Source organism: Scyliorhinus canicula, chromosome 21 (genome assembly GCF_902713615.1).
Source record: "Scyliorhinus canicula chromosome 21, sScyCan1.1, whole genome shotgun sequence".
Taxonomy (NCBI): domain Eukaryota; kingdom Metazoa; phylum Chordata; class Chondrichthyes; order Carcharhiniformes; family Scyliorhinidae; genus Scyliorhinus; species Scyliorhinus canicula.
This window is the reverse complement of record NC_052166.1, coordinates 14,199,342-14,217,153: the sequence shown is the minus strand read 5'-3', so window position 1 is coordinate 14,217,153 and position 17,812 is coordinate 14,199,342. Positions and strand designations below refer to the sequence as shown.

The 17,812-nt window shown below is 52.7% G+C and overlaps 1 protein-coding gene across 3 annotated transcripts in view; it reads left to right on the top strand.

The window, feature by feature from the left end:
• Positions 1–17,812, top strand: part of c8g (complement component 8, gamma polypeptide) — a 58,831-nt gene that overhangs the window by 10,003 nt on the left and 31,016 nt on the right. For all 3 annotated transcript variants that reach the window (XM_038782435.1, XM_038782436.1, XM_038782437.1), the window contains exons 3-4: positions 16,461–16,531; positions 16,634–16,735. In XM_038782435.1, coding sequence (XP_038638363.1) covers positions 16,461–16,531; positions 16,634–16,735 — 173 coding nt within the window. The remainder of the gene's footprint in view (positions 1–16,460; positions 16,532–16,633; positions 16,736–17,812) is intronic.

Sequence of the window (17,812 nt, the reverse complement as noted above, 5' to 3'; positions counted from 1 at the left end):
GGTGGATTGGCCATGCTAAATTGCCCGTAGTGTCCTAAAAAGTAAGGTTAAGGGGGAGTTGTTGGGTTACGGGTATAAGGTGGATACGTGAGTTTGAGTAGGGTGATCATTGCTCGGCACAACATCGAGGGCCGAAGGGCCTGTTCTGTGCTGTACTGTTCTAAATTCTAAATTTGTCCAGATAAACTCCATCTGCTATCTCTCCGCCCAAGTCTCCAAACGATCTAAATCCTGCTGTATCCTCCGACAGTCCTCATCGCTATCCGCAATTCCACCAACCTTTGTGTCGTCTGCAAACTTACTAATCAGACCAGTTACATTTTCCTCCAAATCATTTATATATATTACGAACAGCAAAGGTCCCAGCACTGATCCCTGCGGAACACCACTAGTCACAGCCCTCCAATTGGAAAAGCACCCTTCCATTGCTACTCTTTGCCTTCTATGACCGAGCCAGTTCTGTATCCACTTTGCCAGCTCACCCCTGATCCCGTGTGACTTCACCTTTTATACCAGTCGAGCATGAGTGACCTTGTCAAAGGCCTTACTGAAGTCCATATAAACCCTACCTGCATCAATCATCTTTGTGACCTGCTCGAAAAACTCTATCAAGTTAGTGAGACACGACGTCCCTTCACAAAACCGTGCTGCCTCTCACTAATACATTTTTGTCACCTCCTCAGAAATACAGGCAAATAAGTGAGACATGACCTCCCCCGTACAAAACATTGCTCTCAGTCGCAAATAAGACCATTCACTTCCAAATGTGCATAGATCCTGGCCGAGATTCTCTGAAATCATGGGCAAGTGTTGACGCCGGCTGTACACCGGCATCAACGGGCTTCCTGGCCCAGCAATTCACCGTTGCGGGGATAGGGCTTCAGTGCTCTTTCCAAGAGCTGGTGTAGACTTGATGGGCCGAATGGCCTCCTTCTGCACTGTAAATTCTAAGATTCTAAGATTCTATGATTCAGAGGGCTAGCACGGCGCCGGAGTGCTGCGTGCTGCTTTGGTGCCTAAAGGCGGTCCTGCACGGCCGACGTGGGTCCTCCATCTCCACGCCGGCGCATCCACGTGGTTGCCGTCTTCCTGCCGGCGCATGCGAGTGGTTGCCGTCTCCGCGCCTTCACGGAGCACATGTCAGGGACCTTACAGTGGGCCGCGCGGAAGGGAGGTAGGGCCCCTTCAGATTGCGGCCGGCTGCCAATCAGAAGCCCCCGATCGCGGACCTGAGCCCCGTGAAGGCCCCCCTGAAGTCAGATCCCCCCCCCCCCCCCACCAGGATGTCCACCGCGGCCATGGGTTCGTCCTCCCACCGGGTGGTACCAGGTTGGAGCCAAGCCGGTGGGACTTGGCGGGGGGTCGGCCGGTTGCCCGGGGAGAATCGCTGCGGGGGCCTATTTCAGCCGTCCCTGACCGACGCCGTGGCGATTGCCAGGAATCGAGCAGGAATCGCCTGTTTTCGGGGGAATAAAGACTCGGAACAAAGAGCGGAGGACAGACCGCAAACAGAGACAATAAGATCATGAACTGTACACATTGTTTTCTGATTTACGCAGGACTGTGGAGTCTCTTTTTCAGGCTCATCGCCTCCCTCAGTGTGATGAGGGGGAGCAGAGCAAGGGGAGCAAGGCTGAGATAGGCAGACAGAAGCTGATATGGACAGACAGAGGCTGAGATGGACAGACAGAGGCTGAGATGGACAGACAGAGGCTGAGATAGGCAGACAGAGGCTGAGATAGGCAGACAGAGGCTGAGATAGGCAGACAGAGGCTGAGATAGGCAGACAGAGGCTGAGATAGGCAGACAGAGGCTGAGATAGGCAGACAGAGGCTGAGATAGGCAGACAGAGGCTGAGATAGGCAGACAGAGGCTGAGATAGGCAGACAGAGGCTGAGATAGGCAGACAGAGGCTGAGATAGGCAGACAGAGGTTGAGATAGGCAGACAGAGGCTGAGATAGGCAGACAGAGGCTGAGATAGGCAGACAGAGGCTGAGATAGGCAGACAGAGGCTGAGATGGACAGACAGAGGCTGAGATAGGCAGACAGAGGCTGAGATAGGCAGACAGAGGCTGAGATGGGCAGACAGAGGCTGAGATAGGCAGACAGAGGCTGAGATAGGCAGACAGAGGCTGAGATAGGCAGACAGAGGCTGAGATAGGCAGACAGAGGCTGAGATAGGCAGACAGAGGCTGAGATAGGCAGACAGAGGCTGAGATGGGCAGAGAGGCTGAGATAGGGGGTGGAAGGAGGAAGGTAAAGCAGGGTCAGAGCTGGGCAAGTACTGGGAAGGGAGCCATTGTACTAGCGAGGAGGGCCAACTCGCGGCCCTCAGGGGAGAGGGGGCGCCTGGCACAAGGAGGGGAGGGACGGGGCAGAAGGAGGGAGGAATACGGGGGGGGGGATGACAGAGGGACAGGGACTAGAGGTCGGTCGGGGGTTCGGGGGAGGAGCGCATAACAAAAAAGAAGCAGAGAGAAGGGGAAGGCAGAGAAGCAGAACGGACACAGGCCTCAGCAGCAGGGCGAGGAACCAAGATGGCGCTGCAAGCGGCAACTCGGGAGGGCATCAGGGCAAAGGGAAACCCCGGAGTGCAGGGGCGCGTCCACCAGGTACGTATGGGTGATCCCACAGGACCGGGGGGTCAGTAAACCCCCACCAGGATTGTTACCTGGAACGGATGGGGACTCAACGGCCCATTGAAAAGATCCAGAGTCTTTGCCCACGTAAGAAGCCTAAAAGCAGACATAAACTACCAACAAGAGACGCGTCTGAGGGAGAAGGACGACTCATTGAATCATAGAACTTACAGTGCAGAAGGAGGCCATTCAGCCCATCGAGTGTACACCGGCCCTTGGAAAGGGCACCCTACCCAAGCCCACACATCCACCCTTTCCCTATAACCCAGTAACCCCACCCAACCTTTTTTTGTTGGACACTAAGGATAATTTAGCAAGTCCAATCCACCTAACCTGCACGTCTTTGGACAGTGGGAGGAAACCGGAGCACCCGGAGGAAACAAAGCAGACACGGGGAGAACGTGCAGACTCCGCACAAACAGTGACCCAGCAGGGAATCGAACCTGGGACCCTGAAGCTGTGAAGCAACAGTGGTATGTGGGACAGACATACCACTCATGTTACGGGGCGAGAGCTAGGGGGGTAGCAATACTAATTAACAAGAGGAGAAGGTTTACAGAAACCAAGACAGTTACGGCCCCAGGGGGACGGTACGTCATGGTCAGCGGTGTCCTGGAAGGGGCACCTGTCGTACTGGTAAATGTGTACGCTCCTGTGGTGAATGTATTCCAGCAACCATTCACATTACATTGCATTGTACTATGTTGATGCCCTTGTGGGCTCCGCCCCTGGCTCCGCCCTCTCGGGGGAGGTATATAGAGCTGCTGCCCTGCAGGCGGCTCTCAGTACAGAGCAGTCACAGGCAGGCACAGTTCTAGCTGATTAAAACCACTGTTCACTTCAACTCTCCATCTCGTGTGAATTGATGGTCGCATCAGCTCCCAACTGGGACGACACAGAATGCATAAAGAAGACCTGGGTGGAAATCCCCGACATTGACGCACACCGACTGATTATGATGGGGCGATTTTAACTGCGTGCAGACCCACTGACTGAGAGACCAAAACCCAGAACACGGAAAAAGACTGGCATGGCTGGTGAACCAGGAGCTTTTGTGGAGCAGATGGGGGCGGTGGACCCATGGAGGTTCCTGCACCCGGGAGAAAAGGAATTCTCATCTTTTGATAAATGCACAAGGTGGACACTCGTATCGACTTCTTTGCAGTGGGGAAATCGGTGCTTCCAGGGATCACGGGAGCGGATAGTTATCTCCGACCACGCTCCACGGTACATGGATGCGAGGTGAAGACAGGCGCCCCACGTGGGGACTGGACATGGACCTCCTGGCCGACAAGGCCTTCTGCCAGAGACTGTCGCGGGCCATAGGCAACTATGTTGGTAAATACCAAAACGAGGAAGTCTCACCCTCCACCCTTGGGAGGAACTGAAGGCCGTGATTAAAGGAGAGATTATAGCCGACAAGGCAAGCAGAGATAGGGAAGAGAGGGTGGCCAGACAACAACAGGTGGACTCCGTTCTGGAAGTCGACATAAAATACTCCGAGGCCCGGACCGTAGAGCTGCTGGCGGAGAGGAAAAAGCTGCAAATGGACTTTAACCTGCTTATCCACTAGGAAAGCAGTGTACCAACTCCGCCAGACATGGGGGACCTTCTACAGACATGGAGACAAGGCTGGCTGCCTATTGGCTCACCAGCTGGGAAAGCAGCCAGCCACAAGGGAAATAGCGCAGGTAAAGGATAGCAGAGGCAGACTGGTAACAGAACCAAAGGAGGTAAATCGGGCATTTGAGACCTTCTACCGGGGACTGTAGCCCTCCGAGCCCCCCCAACGGGGACGCGGGGATGAAACACTTCCTAGACTACAAAATTATGAGAGGTATGGACAGGGTGGATAGCAACAAGCTTTTCCCAAGAGTGGGGGTGTCAATTACAAGGGGTCACAATTTCAAAGTGAGAGGGGGAAAGTTTGAGGGAGATGTGTGTGGAAAGTTTTTACGCAGAGGGTGGTGGGTGCCTGGAACGCTTTACCAGCGGAGGTGGTAGACGCGGGCACGATAGCATCATTTAAGAGGCATCTAGACAGGTATATGAATGGGCGGGAACAGAGGGAAGTAGACCTTGGAAAATAGGAGACAGGTTTAGATAAAGGATCTGGATCGGCGCAGGCTGGGAGGGCCGAAGGGCCTGTTCCTGTGCTGTAATTTTCTTTGTTCTTTTGTTCTAGACAGACTGGTACTACCAGTTGTGGGGGAAGACAGAGAGGGGGAGCTGGAAGCACCAATAGACCTGGGAGAAATCAGCTCCATGCAGGCGGGGAAGGTACCGGACACGACAAAAACTTTTCACCAGTCCTTTTTTTTTAAAATTTAGATTACCCAATTATTTTTTTCCAATTAAGGGGCAATTTAGCGTAGCCAATCCACCTAACCTGCACATTTTTGGGTTGTGGGGGCGAAACCCACGCAGACACGGGGAGAATGTGCAAACTCCACACGGACAGTGACCCAGAGCCGGGATCGAACCCGGGTCCTCAGCGCCGTGAGGCGGTTGTGCTAACCACTAGGCCACCGTGCTGCCCTTCTTTTCACCAGTCCTGGCCCCACACCTATGGGACATGTTCGTGGACTCACTGGCAGAGGGCACCCTGCCCCCCACACTATCGCAGGCCACAATCTCACTGATACCCAAAAACGATAAAGACCTGACGGAATGTGGATCATACAGACCCGTTACACTGTTGAATGTGGATGAGAAAATACTCGCAAAGGCCCTGGCCAAGAGACTGGAGAACTGTTTACCAGAGATGGTCACAGAGGGCCAAACGGGCTTTGTCAAGGGTGGGCAGCTCACAGCGAACATCAGGCGACTGCTGAATGTAATAATGTGCCCCCCCCCCCCCCCCCCCACACCCCCGGGAAGAGAACGCAAGAGGTGATCATCTGCCTGGATTCGAATGGAGCTACCTCCTCGAGGTACTGGAACGGTTTGGGCTAGGAGCAGGGTTCACTGCCTGGGTGAGGCTCCTGTACAACACTCACAAAGCGAGCATCCGAACTAACGCCACCAGCTCTGAATACATCCAGCTACAGAGAGGAACAAGACAGGCTGCCCCCTGTCCCCACTCTTGTTCGCGCTAGCAATCGAACCCCTGGCGATAGCCCTGCAGGACGCAAAAAGCTGGAAGGCAATCCGGAGAGGAGACAGAGAGCACAGAGTCTCACTCTATGCAGATGACCTGCTCCTCTATGTCTCGAAGCCACAGGAGGGACTGAAGGCAATACTGCAAATACTGAAAGAGTTTGGAACCTTTTCGGGCTACAAACCTAATCATAAAATTTACAGTGCAGATGGAGGCCCTTTGGCCCATCAAGCCTGCACCGGCCCTTAGAAAGAGCCCCCTACCCAAGCCCAGAACTCCACCCTATCCCCGTAACCCAGAAACCCACCTAACCTTTATTTTGGTCACTAAGGGCAATTTAACATCGCCAGTCCACCTAACCTGCACGTCTTTGGACTGTGGGAGGAAACCGGAGCACCCGTAGGAAACCCACGCAGACACGGGGAGAACATGCAGACTCCACACTGCGACCCAAGCCGGGAATCGAACCTGGGACCCTGGAGCTGTGAAGCAGCTGTGCTAACCACTGTGCTACTGTGCCTCCCTTAACCTGGGCAAAAGTGAGACATTCCCAGTGCACCCAAATGGGGGAGGGGCAGAGCTGGAGGGTCTCCCGTTTAAAATGGCCCAGAACAGATTCCGTTACCTGGGGATCCGGATAGCCCGAGACTGGACACAGATCCACAAGTGGAACCTGACCAGCCTAGTGGAGGAAGTAAAAAAGGACCTTCAAGGGTGGGGGTCACTCCCACTCACTGGCGGGGTGAGTGACAATCAAGTTGAATGTACTGCCAAGTTTTCTTCATCCCCAAGGCCTTTTTCCAAAATGTAGACAGTCTAATCATGGCCTTTGTCTGTGTGTGTGTGGGGGGGGGGGGGGGGGGGGGGGGGGGGGGGGTGCGGGGAGGGAAAGAAGGACAATCAAAGGGAGCTTGGTGTTACCAAGCCTACAATACTACCACTGGGCAGCAATGGTAGAAAGAGTGAGGGGATGGGAACAAGAACCCAGCACAGACTGGCTACAAATGGAGGAGGGATCCTGTAAAGGAACGACCCTCCGGGGCCTGGCCACAGCAGCACTCCCATCCTCCTCAACAAGATACACAACGAGCCCAGTGGTAGTGGCCACGCTGAGAACATGGACCCAGCTGAGACAACACTTCGGGCAAACTAAAATGGCCCCCATCTGCAGCAATCACAGATTCTCCCCAGCCAGGCTAGATACCACCTTCAAAAGATGGAGGCGGGACGGGGGCACACTGACAGTCGGGGACTTTTATGCCGGGCACAGACTGGCAATACTGGGCCAACTGACAAGGAAGTGGAAAGCAGCAAAAGGACAGGAAATGAGACACATCCAAATAAAACACTTCCTCCGCAAAGAGACATTAGGGTACCCCAGGGCCCGAGAAACCACACTACTAGAGAACCTGATAGGCACAAGCAGTGAGAAGGAGGGGCTATGTGGGAAAATATACGGACAGCTACTGGTCAGAGCCCGGACTCCACTGGACGAGACCAGACAAAAATGGGAGGACAAACTGGGGACTCTGGAGTGAAGCACTGAGCAGGGTGAACTCCACCTCCTCCTGCGCAAGGCTAAGCCTAATGCAGCTCAAAGTGGTGCACAGAGCGCACCTGACCAGAACCCGAATGAGCAGGTTCTTCCCGGAGGTGGAGGACAAATGTGAGCGGTGCCAGAGGGGCCCGGCCAACCACACCCACATGTTTTGGGCTTGCCCCAAACTTGCTGGGTTCTGGACAGCCTTCTCTGAGGCAATGTCCAAACTTGAGGGGGTGAGGGTGAAGCCATGCCCAATAGTGGCAATCTTCAGGGTATCGGAGCAGCCAGAGTTACACATGGGGAAGGGGGCCAATGCCCTTGCTTTCGCTTCCCTAATCCCACGCCGAAGAATCCTGCTCGGCTGGCGATCAGCTGCAGACTGACTCGCTGACCTCTCGGAATTTCTCCACCTGGAGTAAGCCATCCGAGGGTCAGAGGAAGGCTTCCTGGATACATGGGGCGGTTTGTCGGGCTGTTCCAAAAGCTGTTTGAGGCCTGCAACGAATAGTAAGATAAGAATAAAAAAACAAGATAGATGAGGAACCAAAGGACTGCGCAAATCAGGGGGGTGGGGGGTGGGGGGAGGAGGGGGAGGAGAAGATGGAAGGAAGGTGGGGAAACCACAAAAGAAGAGAAGAGGAGGAAGCTTTCCCTGAAAATAAAAGCAACGCTCAGCTGAAGCCAAAGGTAGGTGGGGAGGGGGATGGGGGTGGGGGTGGGGAGGGGGTGGTGGAGAGGATGGGAGGGCGGTGATTGATGGGAAATGTTCAGACAGGAGTCCAGTTACTAGTGGTGTACCACAAGGATCTGTTTTGGGGCCACTGCTGTTTGTCATTTTTATAAATGACCTGGAGGAGGGAGTAGAAGGATGGGTGAGTAAATTTGCAGATGACACTAAAGTCGGTGGAGTTGTAGACAGTGCGGAAGGATGTTGCAGGTTACAGAGGGACATAGATAAGCTGCAGAGCTGGGCTGAGAGGTGGCAAATGGAGTTTAATGCAGAAAAGTGTGAGGTGATTCATTTTGGAAGGAGTAACAGGAATACAGAGTACTGGGCTAATGGTAAGATTCTTGGTAGTGTGGATGAGCAGAGAGATCTCGGTGTCCATGTACATAGATCCCTGAAAGTTGCCACCCAGGTTGAGAGGGTTGTTAAGAAGGCGTACGGTGTGTTAGCTTTTATTGGTAGAAGAATTGAGTTTCGGAGCCATGAGGTCATGTTGCAGTTGTACAAAACTCTGGTGCGGCCGCATTTGGAATATTGCGTGCAATTCTGGTCGGCGCATTATAGGAAGGATGTGGAACCATTGGAAAGGGTGCAGAGGAGATTTACCAGGATGTTGCCTGGTATGGAGGGAAAATCTTATGAGGAAAGGCTGATGGACTTGAGGTTGTTTTCGTTAGAGAGAAGAAGGTTAAGAGGTGACTTAATTGAGGCATACAAAGATGATCGGAGGATTAGATAGGGTGGACATTGAGAGCCTTTTTCCTCGGATGGTGATGTCTAGCACGAGGGGACATAGCTTTAAATTGAGGGGAGATAGATATAGGACAGATGTCAGAGGTACGTTCTTTACTCAGAGAGTAGTAAGGGTGTGGAGTGCCCTGCCTGCAACAGTAGTGGACTCTCCAACACTAAGGGCATTCAAATGGTCATTGGATAGACATATGGATGATAAGGGAATAGTGTAGATGGGCTTTAGAGGGTGTGGTAGTATGACTAGAGGTACTACGGTACTTGGAGTGCTGAACCACCATTGGTGGAGAGGGCTCGCTGCTCATTGGCCAAATGGTTTGTAACCCATTGGTCAGAATGTAAGGTAGCTCCGCCCATTGAGGCGGGGTATAAGAGCCCGTGTTTCCCCTGCAGCTTCCTTTTCTGTACTTGAGCTGCTGGGAAAACATCTTGTCTATTAAAGCCTTCAATTCGGACTACATCCTCGTTTCTGTGGTCATTGATAGTGCGTCAGAAGGGTTTCACAGGTCGGCGCAACATCGAGGGCCGAAGGACCTGTACTGCGCTGCAATGTTCTATGTTCTAGGGTGGGAGGCAAACCCGGTAGGAAGGGAGGGAGGGGGGCACGGGGGGGGGGGGGGGGGGGTGCGTTCCAGAGGTCGGCAAAATGTATATAAGGTCAATTAAATGAAAGACAAAATAAACTTCTCTGTACAATAAAATTAATTAACAAGAGTAAGAAAAATGTGGTATATATACAATTCTTTATAAATATGGGAAATGCCAATAAAAGACTTTTTTAAAAAAAGGACAGGGGACTGGCAGGTGATGGAGGACATTAAACGTGGGAGCGAGTAATTCTGTACCTGTACTGCTAAATTCCTTTTCTCTTTGGGTTCTGTGTGAATTGTTTTTGTACAAAGTTTTGGGCATTTGCTCGGTTTTGGATGCGGGTGAACTTTGTTCTTAATGGGGGATGGTGGGTGGAATTATCCTTTGTTGGGGATTGTTATTATTTGCATATGTATGTTTGAGCGGGGGGGTGGGGAGGGAGATCAGTGGGGGGGTAGGGTGCTTGGCGACATGGGTGGGGACTAACTCACGGAAGTGCAATGGAGGGCGAGCAGGTGACCAGTTTGATATTGGGGGGGTTGGGATTGTTGTTTTGTTAGTGGGGGGGGGGGGGGGGGGGGTACGAGGGGGAGGGGAATTGTTCCGCTGACAGGGGAGACGAATTGGAGGTTGATGACGGTGAACACCCGAGGGCGGGCCTGAGGGCGAGCTGGAGGCTGGCCTGAGAAGGGTGATGGCTGATCGGCGTGGGGGGGAGGGGGGGGGGCTGATCACATGGAATGTGAGAGGGCTGAATGGGCCGGTCAAGAGGGCTCGCGTGTTCGCGCATTTGAAGAGTTTGTAGGCGGACGTGGCAATGCTACAGGGTAGGGGTACCTGATGGTAGTGGAGCAGACTAGGCTGAGGAAGGGGTGGTTCGGGCAGGTATTTCATTTGGAGCTAGACTCCAAAACTAGGGGTTTGCAATCTTGATCAATAAGCGGGTGTCATTTGAATAGGGAATATAGTGGTAGACTCAGGGGGTAGGTATGTTATGGTGAGTGGGAGGCTGGAGGGGATGCCGGTGGTATTAGTGAATATTTACGCACAAAACTGGGGCGACGCGGAGTTTACGAGGCGGGTGCTGGGGAAGATTCCGCATCTGGACTCGCACCGGTTGATCATGGGGTGGGGAACTTTAATACGGTCATTGATCCGAAGCTGGATCGATCGAGTTCAGGGAGAGTGCCAGTCGCGGCGAAGGATATGGAGCAGATGGGAGGGGTAGATCTGTGAAGGTTCGTGCGGCCAAGAGCAAAGAGTTTTCTTTTTTCTCCCATGTTCACAAAGTGTACTCCCGGATTGATTTTTTTCATTTTGAACAAAGCTGGCAGGGGTGGTCGATGCCGAGTATGCGGCGATCGTTGTGTCAGACCATGACCCACACTGGGTGGATCTACGAGTAAGCAAGGAGGTGTGGGTGGTGGGGGGGGGGGGGGGGGGGGGGTCAGCGTCCACAGTAGAGATTGGATGTAGGACTGTTAGCAGTTGAGGAAGTGTGTGGGCGGGTGAGGGAGGCCATCCAGAATTATTTGGAGATAAATGACATGGGGGTGGTTTCGGCAGCAATGGTGTGGGAGGCGCTGAAGGCGGTGGTTAGCGGGGGAGCTAATTTCAATTTGGGCTGATAGGGAGAAGGTGGAGCGGGCAGAGATGGATAGGCTGGTTAGGGAGATACTCCAGGTTTGCAGTAAGGTATTCTGAAGCGCCGGAGGTGGGATTGTTGAAGGAGCGGCTGAAGCTGCAGATGGAGTTTGGTCTGATATCCACAGGAAAGGCGGTGGGGCAGTTGAGGAAGGTGAGATGGGTGGTATATGAGTATGGGGAGAAGGCCAATAGGATGCTAGCACACCACCTCAGGAAAAGGGAGTCAGCCAGGGAGATAGGAAGGGTGAAGGACAGAGGGGGGAACACGGTCTTGGACCCAGCGGGGGTGAACGGAGTGTTCAAGGAGTTTTACATCGGCTGTATGAGTCGGAACCCCCAGCTGGGATGGAGGGAATGAGGCAGTTTTTGGAAGGGTTGAAGTTTCCGAAGGTGGAGGAAGGGTAGGTGGGGGAAGGGTTGGTGGAGGGATTGGGAGCCCTGATCGGGATCGTAGAAGTAATGAAGAGATTGGACGCCATGCAGTCGGGTAAGGCCCCGGGACCGGGCGGCTACCCAGTGGTGGTCAGGCGGAGGTGGTGGTCGCCATGGACGCGGAGAAGACCTTTGACTGGGTGGAATGGAATTATCTATGGGAGGTCCTGGGACGGTTTGGGTTTGGGCAGGGCTTTATTGACTGGGTTCAGTTGCTGTCCCAGGCACCGGGTGCGAGTGTGCGGATGAACCGGGTGAGTTAGGATTACTTTAGACTACACCGGGGGACAAGTCAGTGGGGTCCCCTCTTCCCACTGTTGTTTGCTTTGGCTATAGAGCTATTGGCGATGGTGTTGAGAGCGTCAAAAGACTGTAAGGGGCTAGTCAGGGGGGGGGGGGGGCGTTGTGGGGTTCTCATTATATGCAGACGTCCTATTCCTGTATATTTCTGACCCATTTCGGGGGATGGGGGAGATTATGCGGATCTTAGGGGAATTTGGCCGGTTCTCAGGGTACAAATGGGCAGCACGGTAGCATGGGTGGTTAGCACAATGGCTTCACAGCTCCAGGGTCCCAGGTTCGATTCCGGCTTGGTTCACTGTCTGTGCGGAATCTGCACGTTCTCCCCGTGTGTGCGTGGGTTTCCTCCGGGTGCTCCGGTTTCCTCCCACAGTCCAAAGATGTGCAGGTTCGGTGGATTGGCCATGATCAATTGCCCTATGTGTTCAAAATTGCCCTGAGAGTTGGGTTGGGTTACTGGGTTATGGGTATAGGGTGGAGATGTGGGCTTGGGTAGTGTGCTCTTTCAAAAAAGAGCCGGTGCACTGTAAATTCTATGAAATTGAATATGGGTAAGAGCGAGGTTATTGTGATCCAGGCGAGGGGGCAGGCCAGGGGACAGGCCAGGGGACAGGCCAGGGGGCAGGCCAGGGGGCAGACGAGAGGGCAGACAAGGGGGCAGGCCAGGGGGCAGAGGGAGCTGCCCTTTAAAGTGGTGGGAGGGGGTTTTCGTTACTTGGGTATTCAGGTGGCACGGGGATGGGAGCAGCTACATAAATTAAATTTGACCCGGTTAGTTGAACAAATGAGGGAGGACTTTTGAAGGTGTGACATGCTCCCGTTGTCACTGGCGGGGAGGGTACTGACCGTAAAAATGACGGTCCTCCCGTGATTTCTGTTTGTTTTCCTGTGCCTCCCTATTTCTATACTAAAGGCTTTTTTTAAGCGGGTGAATGTGGTGATCTCTGTGGGTTTGTATGGACGGGTAAAGCCCCGCGAGTAAAGTAGGTGCTGTTAGAGCAGAGCCGAGCCGGGGGGGTGGGGGGGGCTGCGACTGCCAAACTTTAGGATCTATTACTGGGCGGCAAATATTGCCATGTTTCGGAAGTGGGTGGTGGGGGGGGTTGGTGTGGGAGCGGGTAAAGGCGGCTTCATGTAAGGGCACAAGTTTGGGGGCATCAGTAACGGCTCCTTTGCCGTTCTCGCTGGCCCGGTACTCCACAAGCCCAGTGGTAGTGGCGGCTCTGAGAGTTTGGGGGCAGTGGCGGATGCACAGGAGAGTGGAGGGAGCGTCGGTGTGGGCTAATTTGTGCTGATCACCGGTGCTAATCACCGGGGGGTTTCGGAGGTGGCAGAGAGGAGTGATTGAGAGGCTGGGGAATCTGTTTATTGATGGGAGCTTTCCCTGTTTGGAGGGTCTGGAAGTGGAATTTGAATTGGCGGATAGGAATGGGTTTCAGTATCTGCAGGTGAGGGATTTTGTGCAAGGCCAGATTTCGATCTTTCCGCTTCTACCTCCGCAGGGGATACAGGACAAGGTCGTCTCTAGAACGGGAATGGGGAAGGGGAAGGTATCGGAAATCTATAAAGAACTTATGGAGTGGGAGTAAACGCAGATAAGTGGGCTAAAATATAAATGGGAAGATGAGTTGGGAAAGGAGTTGGAGGCGGGCCTGTGGGAGGATGGCCTGAGCAGAGTTAACGCGACCTCATCATGTGCCAGGCTCAGCCTGATACAATTCAAGGTGGTTCACCGGGTACACATGGCGGTGGCCCGGGTGAGCAGGTTTTTTGGGGAGGAGGACAGGTGGGTGAGGTGTGCAGGAGGGCCCACAAATCATGTCCACATGTTTGGGGATGTCTGAAGCTTAGGGGATTCTGGCAGGAATTTGTGGATGTCATAAGAACATAAGAACATAAGAACTAGGAGCAGGAGTAGGCCATCTGGCCCCTCGAGCCTGCTCCGCCATTCAATTAGATCATGGCTGATCTTTTGTGGACTCAGCTCCACTTTCCGGCCCGAACACCATAACCCTTAATCCCTTTATTCTTCAAAAAACTATCTATCTTTACCTTAAAAACATGTAATGAAGGAGCCTCAACTGCTTCACTGGGCAAGGAATTCCATAGATTCACAACCCTTTGGGTGAAGAAGTTCCTCCTAAACTCAGTCCTAAATCTACTTCCCCTTATTTTGAGGCTATGCCACGGTGCCATGTCCACGGTGCTAAAAATGAGGGTGGCACCGAGTCCAGAGGTGATGGTTTTTGGAGTGTCGGTTCGATTCCCGGCTGGGTCACTGTCTGTGTGGAGTCTGCACGTCCTCCCCCTGTGTGCGTGTGCGTGGGTTTCCTCCGGGTGCTCCGGTTTCCTCCCACAGTCCAAAGATGTGTGGGTTAGGTGGATTGGCCTGTAGTGTCCTAATTAAAGTAAGGTTAAGGGGGGGGTTGTTGGGTTACGGGTATAGGGTGGATACGTGGGTTTGAGTAGGGTGATCATGGCTCGGCACAACATTGAGGGCCGAAGGGCCTGTTCTGTGCTGTACTGTTCTATGTTCTATGTTCTAAGACCCGAGAGTCCAGGGGGCGAGAGAGGCGGATGTTTTGGCCTTTGCCTCCTTGGTACCCTGGAGACGGATCTTACTAACGTGGAGGGACTCGAAGCCCCCAAAATCAGAGGTTTGGGTTAGCGACATGGCTGGATTTCTCAGGCTTGAGAAAATTAAGTTCGCCCTGAGAGGGTCAACGTTAGGGATCGTTCGGAGGTGGCAGCCGTTTATCAACTTCTTCGGGGAAAACTAAACTGTCAGCAGATTCAATAAGGGGGGTGGTTAGGGAGTAAGGGGAGCAGGGGAGTTAGGTTATTTTTGTCTAGCTTAGAAGGCAACAGTGGGCGATGGAGGGGTGTGTTGCGCAGTGAATTATGTTTACGTTTGTATTTGTATCTTGTTATAAAACCATAAATGCCTTAATAAAATGTTTGCTTAAAAAAAAAGTTAAGCGTTATTTGATTTAGTGGCTTTTGATATTGAATTGGAACAGTTAAGGGGAAATTCATTAACTGTTATACATTGATTACTGTAGCTGGGTGGTGTCTTTATGTTTGTAATTGATAAAAATTCTTGCTGTGTGTTTGTATAAATGTTAACTAAGTTCTTAGAATAAAGCTTGTTTCGATTTAAAAATCCGTTCTCTCTGAAATCCGGCTCTCTGAAATCTGGCTCCCTCTGAAATCCGGCTCCCCCTGAAATCCGGCTCTCACTGATATCCGGCTCCGGCTCCCTCTGAAATCCGGCTCCCTCTGAAATCCGGCTCTCACTGAAATCCGGCTCTCTGAAATCCGGCTCCCTCTGAAATCCGGCTCCCTCTGAAATCCGGCTCCCTCTGTAATCCGGCTTCCGCTGAAATCCAGCTCCCACTGAAATCCGGCTCCCTCTGAAATCCGGCTCTCACTGATATCCGGCTCCGGCTCCCTCTGAAATCCGGCTCGCTCTGAAATCCGGCTCTCACTGAAATCCGGCTCATGAAATCCGGCTCCCTCTGTAATCCGGCTTCCGCTGAAATCCAGCTCTCACTGAAATCCGGCTCCCTCTGAAATCCGGCTCCCTCGGAAATCCGGCTCTTACTGAAATCCGGCTCTCACTGAAATCCTGCTCCCTCTGAAATCCGGCTCCCACTGAAATCCGGCTCTCACTGAAATCCGGCTCCCTCTGAAATCCGGCTCCCTCTGAAATCCGGCTCCCTCTGAAATCCGGCTCCCTCTGAAATCCGGCTCCCTCTGTAATCCGGCTCTCACTGAAATCCGGCTCTCTCTGAAATCCGGCTCTCACTGAAATCCGGCTCTCTCTGAAATCCGGCTCTCTGAAATCCGGCTCTCTCTGAAATCCGGCTCCCTCTTAAATCCGGCTCCCTCTGAAATCCGGCTCTCACTGATATCCAGCTCTCTCTGGAATCCGGCTCCCTCTGAAATCCGGCTCTCTCTGAAATCCGGCTCTCACTGAAATCCGGCTCCCTCTGAAATCCGGCTCCCTCTGAAATCCGGCTCCCTCTGAAATCCGGCTCCCTCTGAAATCCGGCTCTCACTGAAATCCGGCTCTCACTGAAATCCGGCTCTCTCTGAAATCCGGCTCCCTCTGAAATCCGGCTCCCTCTGAAATCCGGCTCCCTCTGAAATCCGGCTCTCACTGAAATCCGGCTCTCACTGAAATCCGGCTCTCACTGAAATCCGGCTCTCTCTGAAATCCAACTTATTGAAATCCGGATCTCACTGAAATCCGGATCTCACTGAAATCCGGCTCCCTCTGAAATCCGGCTCCCTCTGAAATCCGGCTCCCTCTGAAATCCGGCTCCCTCTGAAATCCAGCTCCCACTGAAATCCGGCTCCCTCTGAAATCCGGCTCCCTCTGAAATCCGGCTCTCACTGAAATCCGGCTTGCTCTGAAATCCGGCTCCCTCTGAAATCCGGCTCCCTCTGTAATCCGGCTCCCTCTGAAATCCGGCTCCCTCTGAAATCCGGCTCCCTCTGTAATCCGGCTCCCTCTGAAATACGGCTCCCTCTGAAATCCGGCTCCCTCTGTAATCCGGCTCCCTCTGAAATCCGGCTCCCTCTGTAATCCGGCTCCCTCTGAAATCCGGCTCCCTCTGAAATCCGGCTCCCTCTGAAATCCGGCTCCCTCTGTAATCCGGCTCCCTCTGAAATCCGGCTCCCTCTGAAATCCGGCTCTCAAAACATGTCCTCTTTTCCTCTCCCAGGGATGGCCTCTGCTGGGACATTAAACAAGACTACCAGAATCCTACAACTCCAGGGCGATTCTCCAGGAAAAGTTTGTAAACTCTTATTTCTACCAACATCAGACAACCCTCTCCTTGTACTGAATTACCAGTAATCAGAACTATAATCCTATGTTTTTTGCTTCATATCACAGATCGTGGGATTACGACAAATATTGTAATTGCTGATACGGATTACAGAAATTACGCAATCATCTTCCTTCAACAGAGAAGGAAAATCACTGTCAAACTCTACGGTAACTAAAACATTCTGTATCGACTCCTGACCTGTACGTGCCCTGGGAGTGTTTGATGGGGACAGTGTAGAGCAGGGGTGGGCAAACTACGGCCCGCGGGCCGCATGCGGCCCGCCAAAGGTATTTCTGCGGCCCACCAAGTCATTAAAAAAAAATTTAAAAAAAAATTTTTTTTTTAATTTTTTTTTATTAAAAAAAAAATTTTTTTTTAAGGTTAATGGGGGGGGGCTGTTGGGTTACTTACTGGTATAGGGTGGATACGTTGACTTGAGTAGGGTGATCATTGCTCGGCACAACGTCGAGGGCCAAAGGGCCTGTTCTGTGCTGTACTGTTCTATGTTCTATATGAGGCGCCCAGAATCATAACCGGGTGAAGTAATTATTTTACTTAATATACTATGCGGCCCTTTGTGAATTGTGAATTTCTGAATGTGGCCCTTGCACGGAAAAGTTTGCCCACCCCTGGTGTAGAGGGAACTTTACTCTGCATCTAACCCCGTGATGTACCTGTCCTGGGAGTGTTTGATGGGGACAGTGTAGAGGGAGCTTTACTCTGTGTCTAACCCCGTGCTGTACCTGTCCTGGGAGTGTTTGATGAGGACAGTGCAGAGGGACCTTTACTCTGTATCTAATCCCATGCTGTACCTGTCCTGGGAGTGTTTGATGGGGACAGTGTAGATGGAGCTTTACTCTGTACCTAACCCCGTGCTGTACCTGTCCTGGGAGTGTTTGATGGGGACAGTGCAGAGGGACCTTTACTCTGCATCTAACCCCGTGCTGTACCTGTCCTGGGAGTGTTTGATGGGGACAGTGTAGAGGGAACTTTACTCTGCATCTAACCCCGTGCTGTACCTGTCCTGGGAGTGTTTGATGAGGACAGTGCAGAGGGACCTTTACTCTGTATCTAACCCCGTGCTGTACCTATCCTGGGAGTGTTTGATGAGGACAGTGCAGAGGGACCTTTACTCTGTATCTAACCCCATGCTGTACCTGTCCTGGGAGTGTTTGATGGGGACACTGTAGATGGAGCTTTACTCTGTACCTAACCCCGTGCTGTACCTGTCCTGGGAGTGTTTG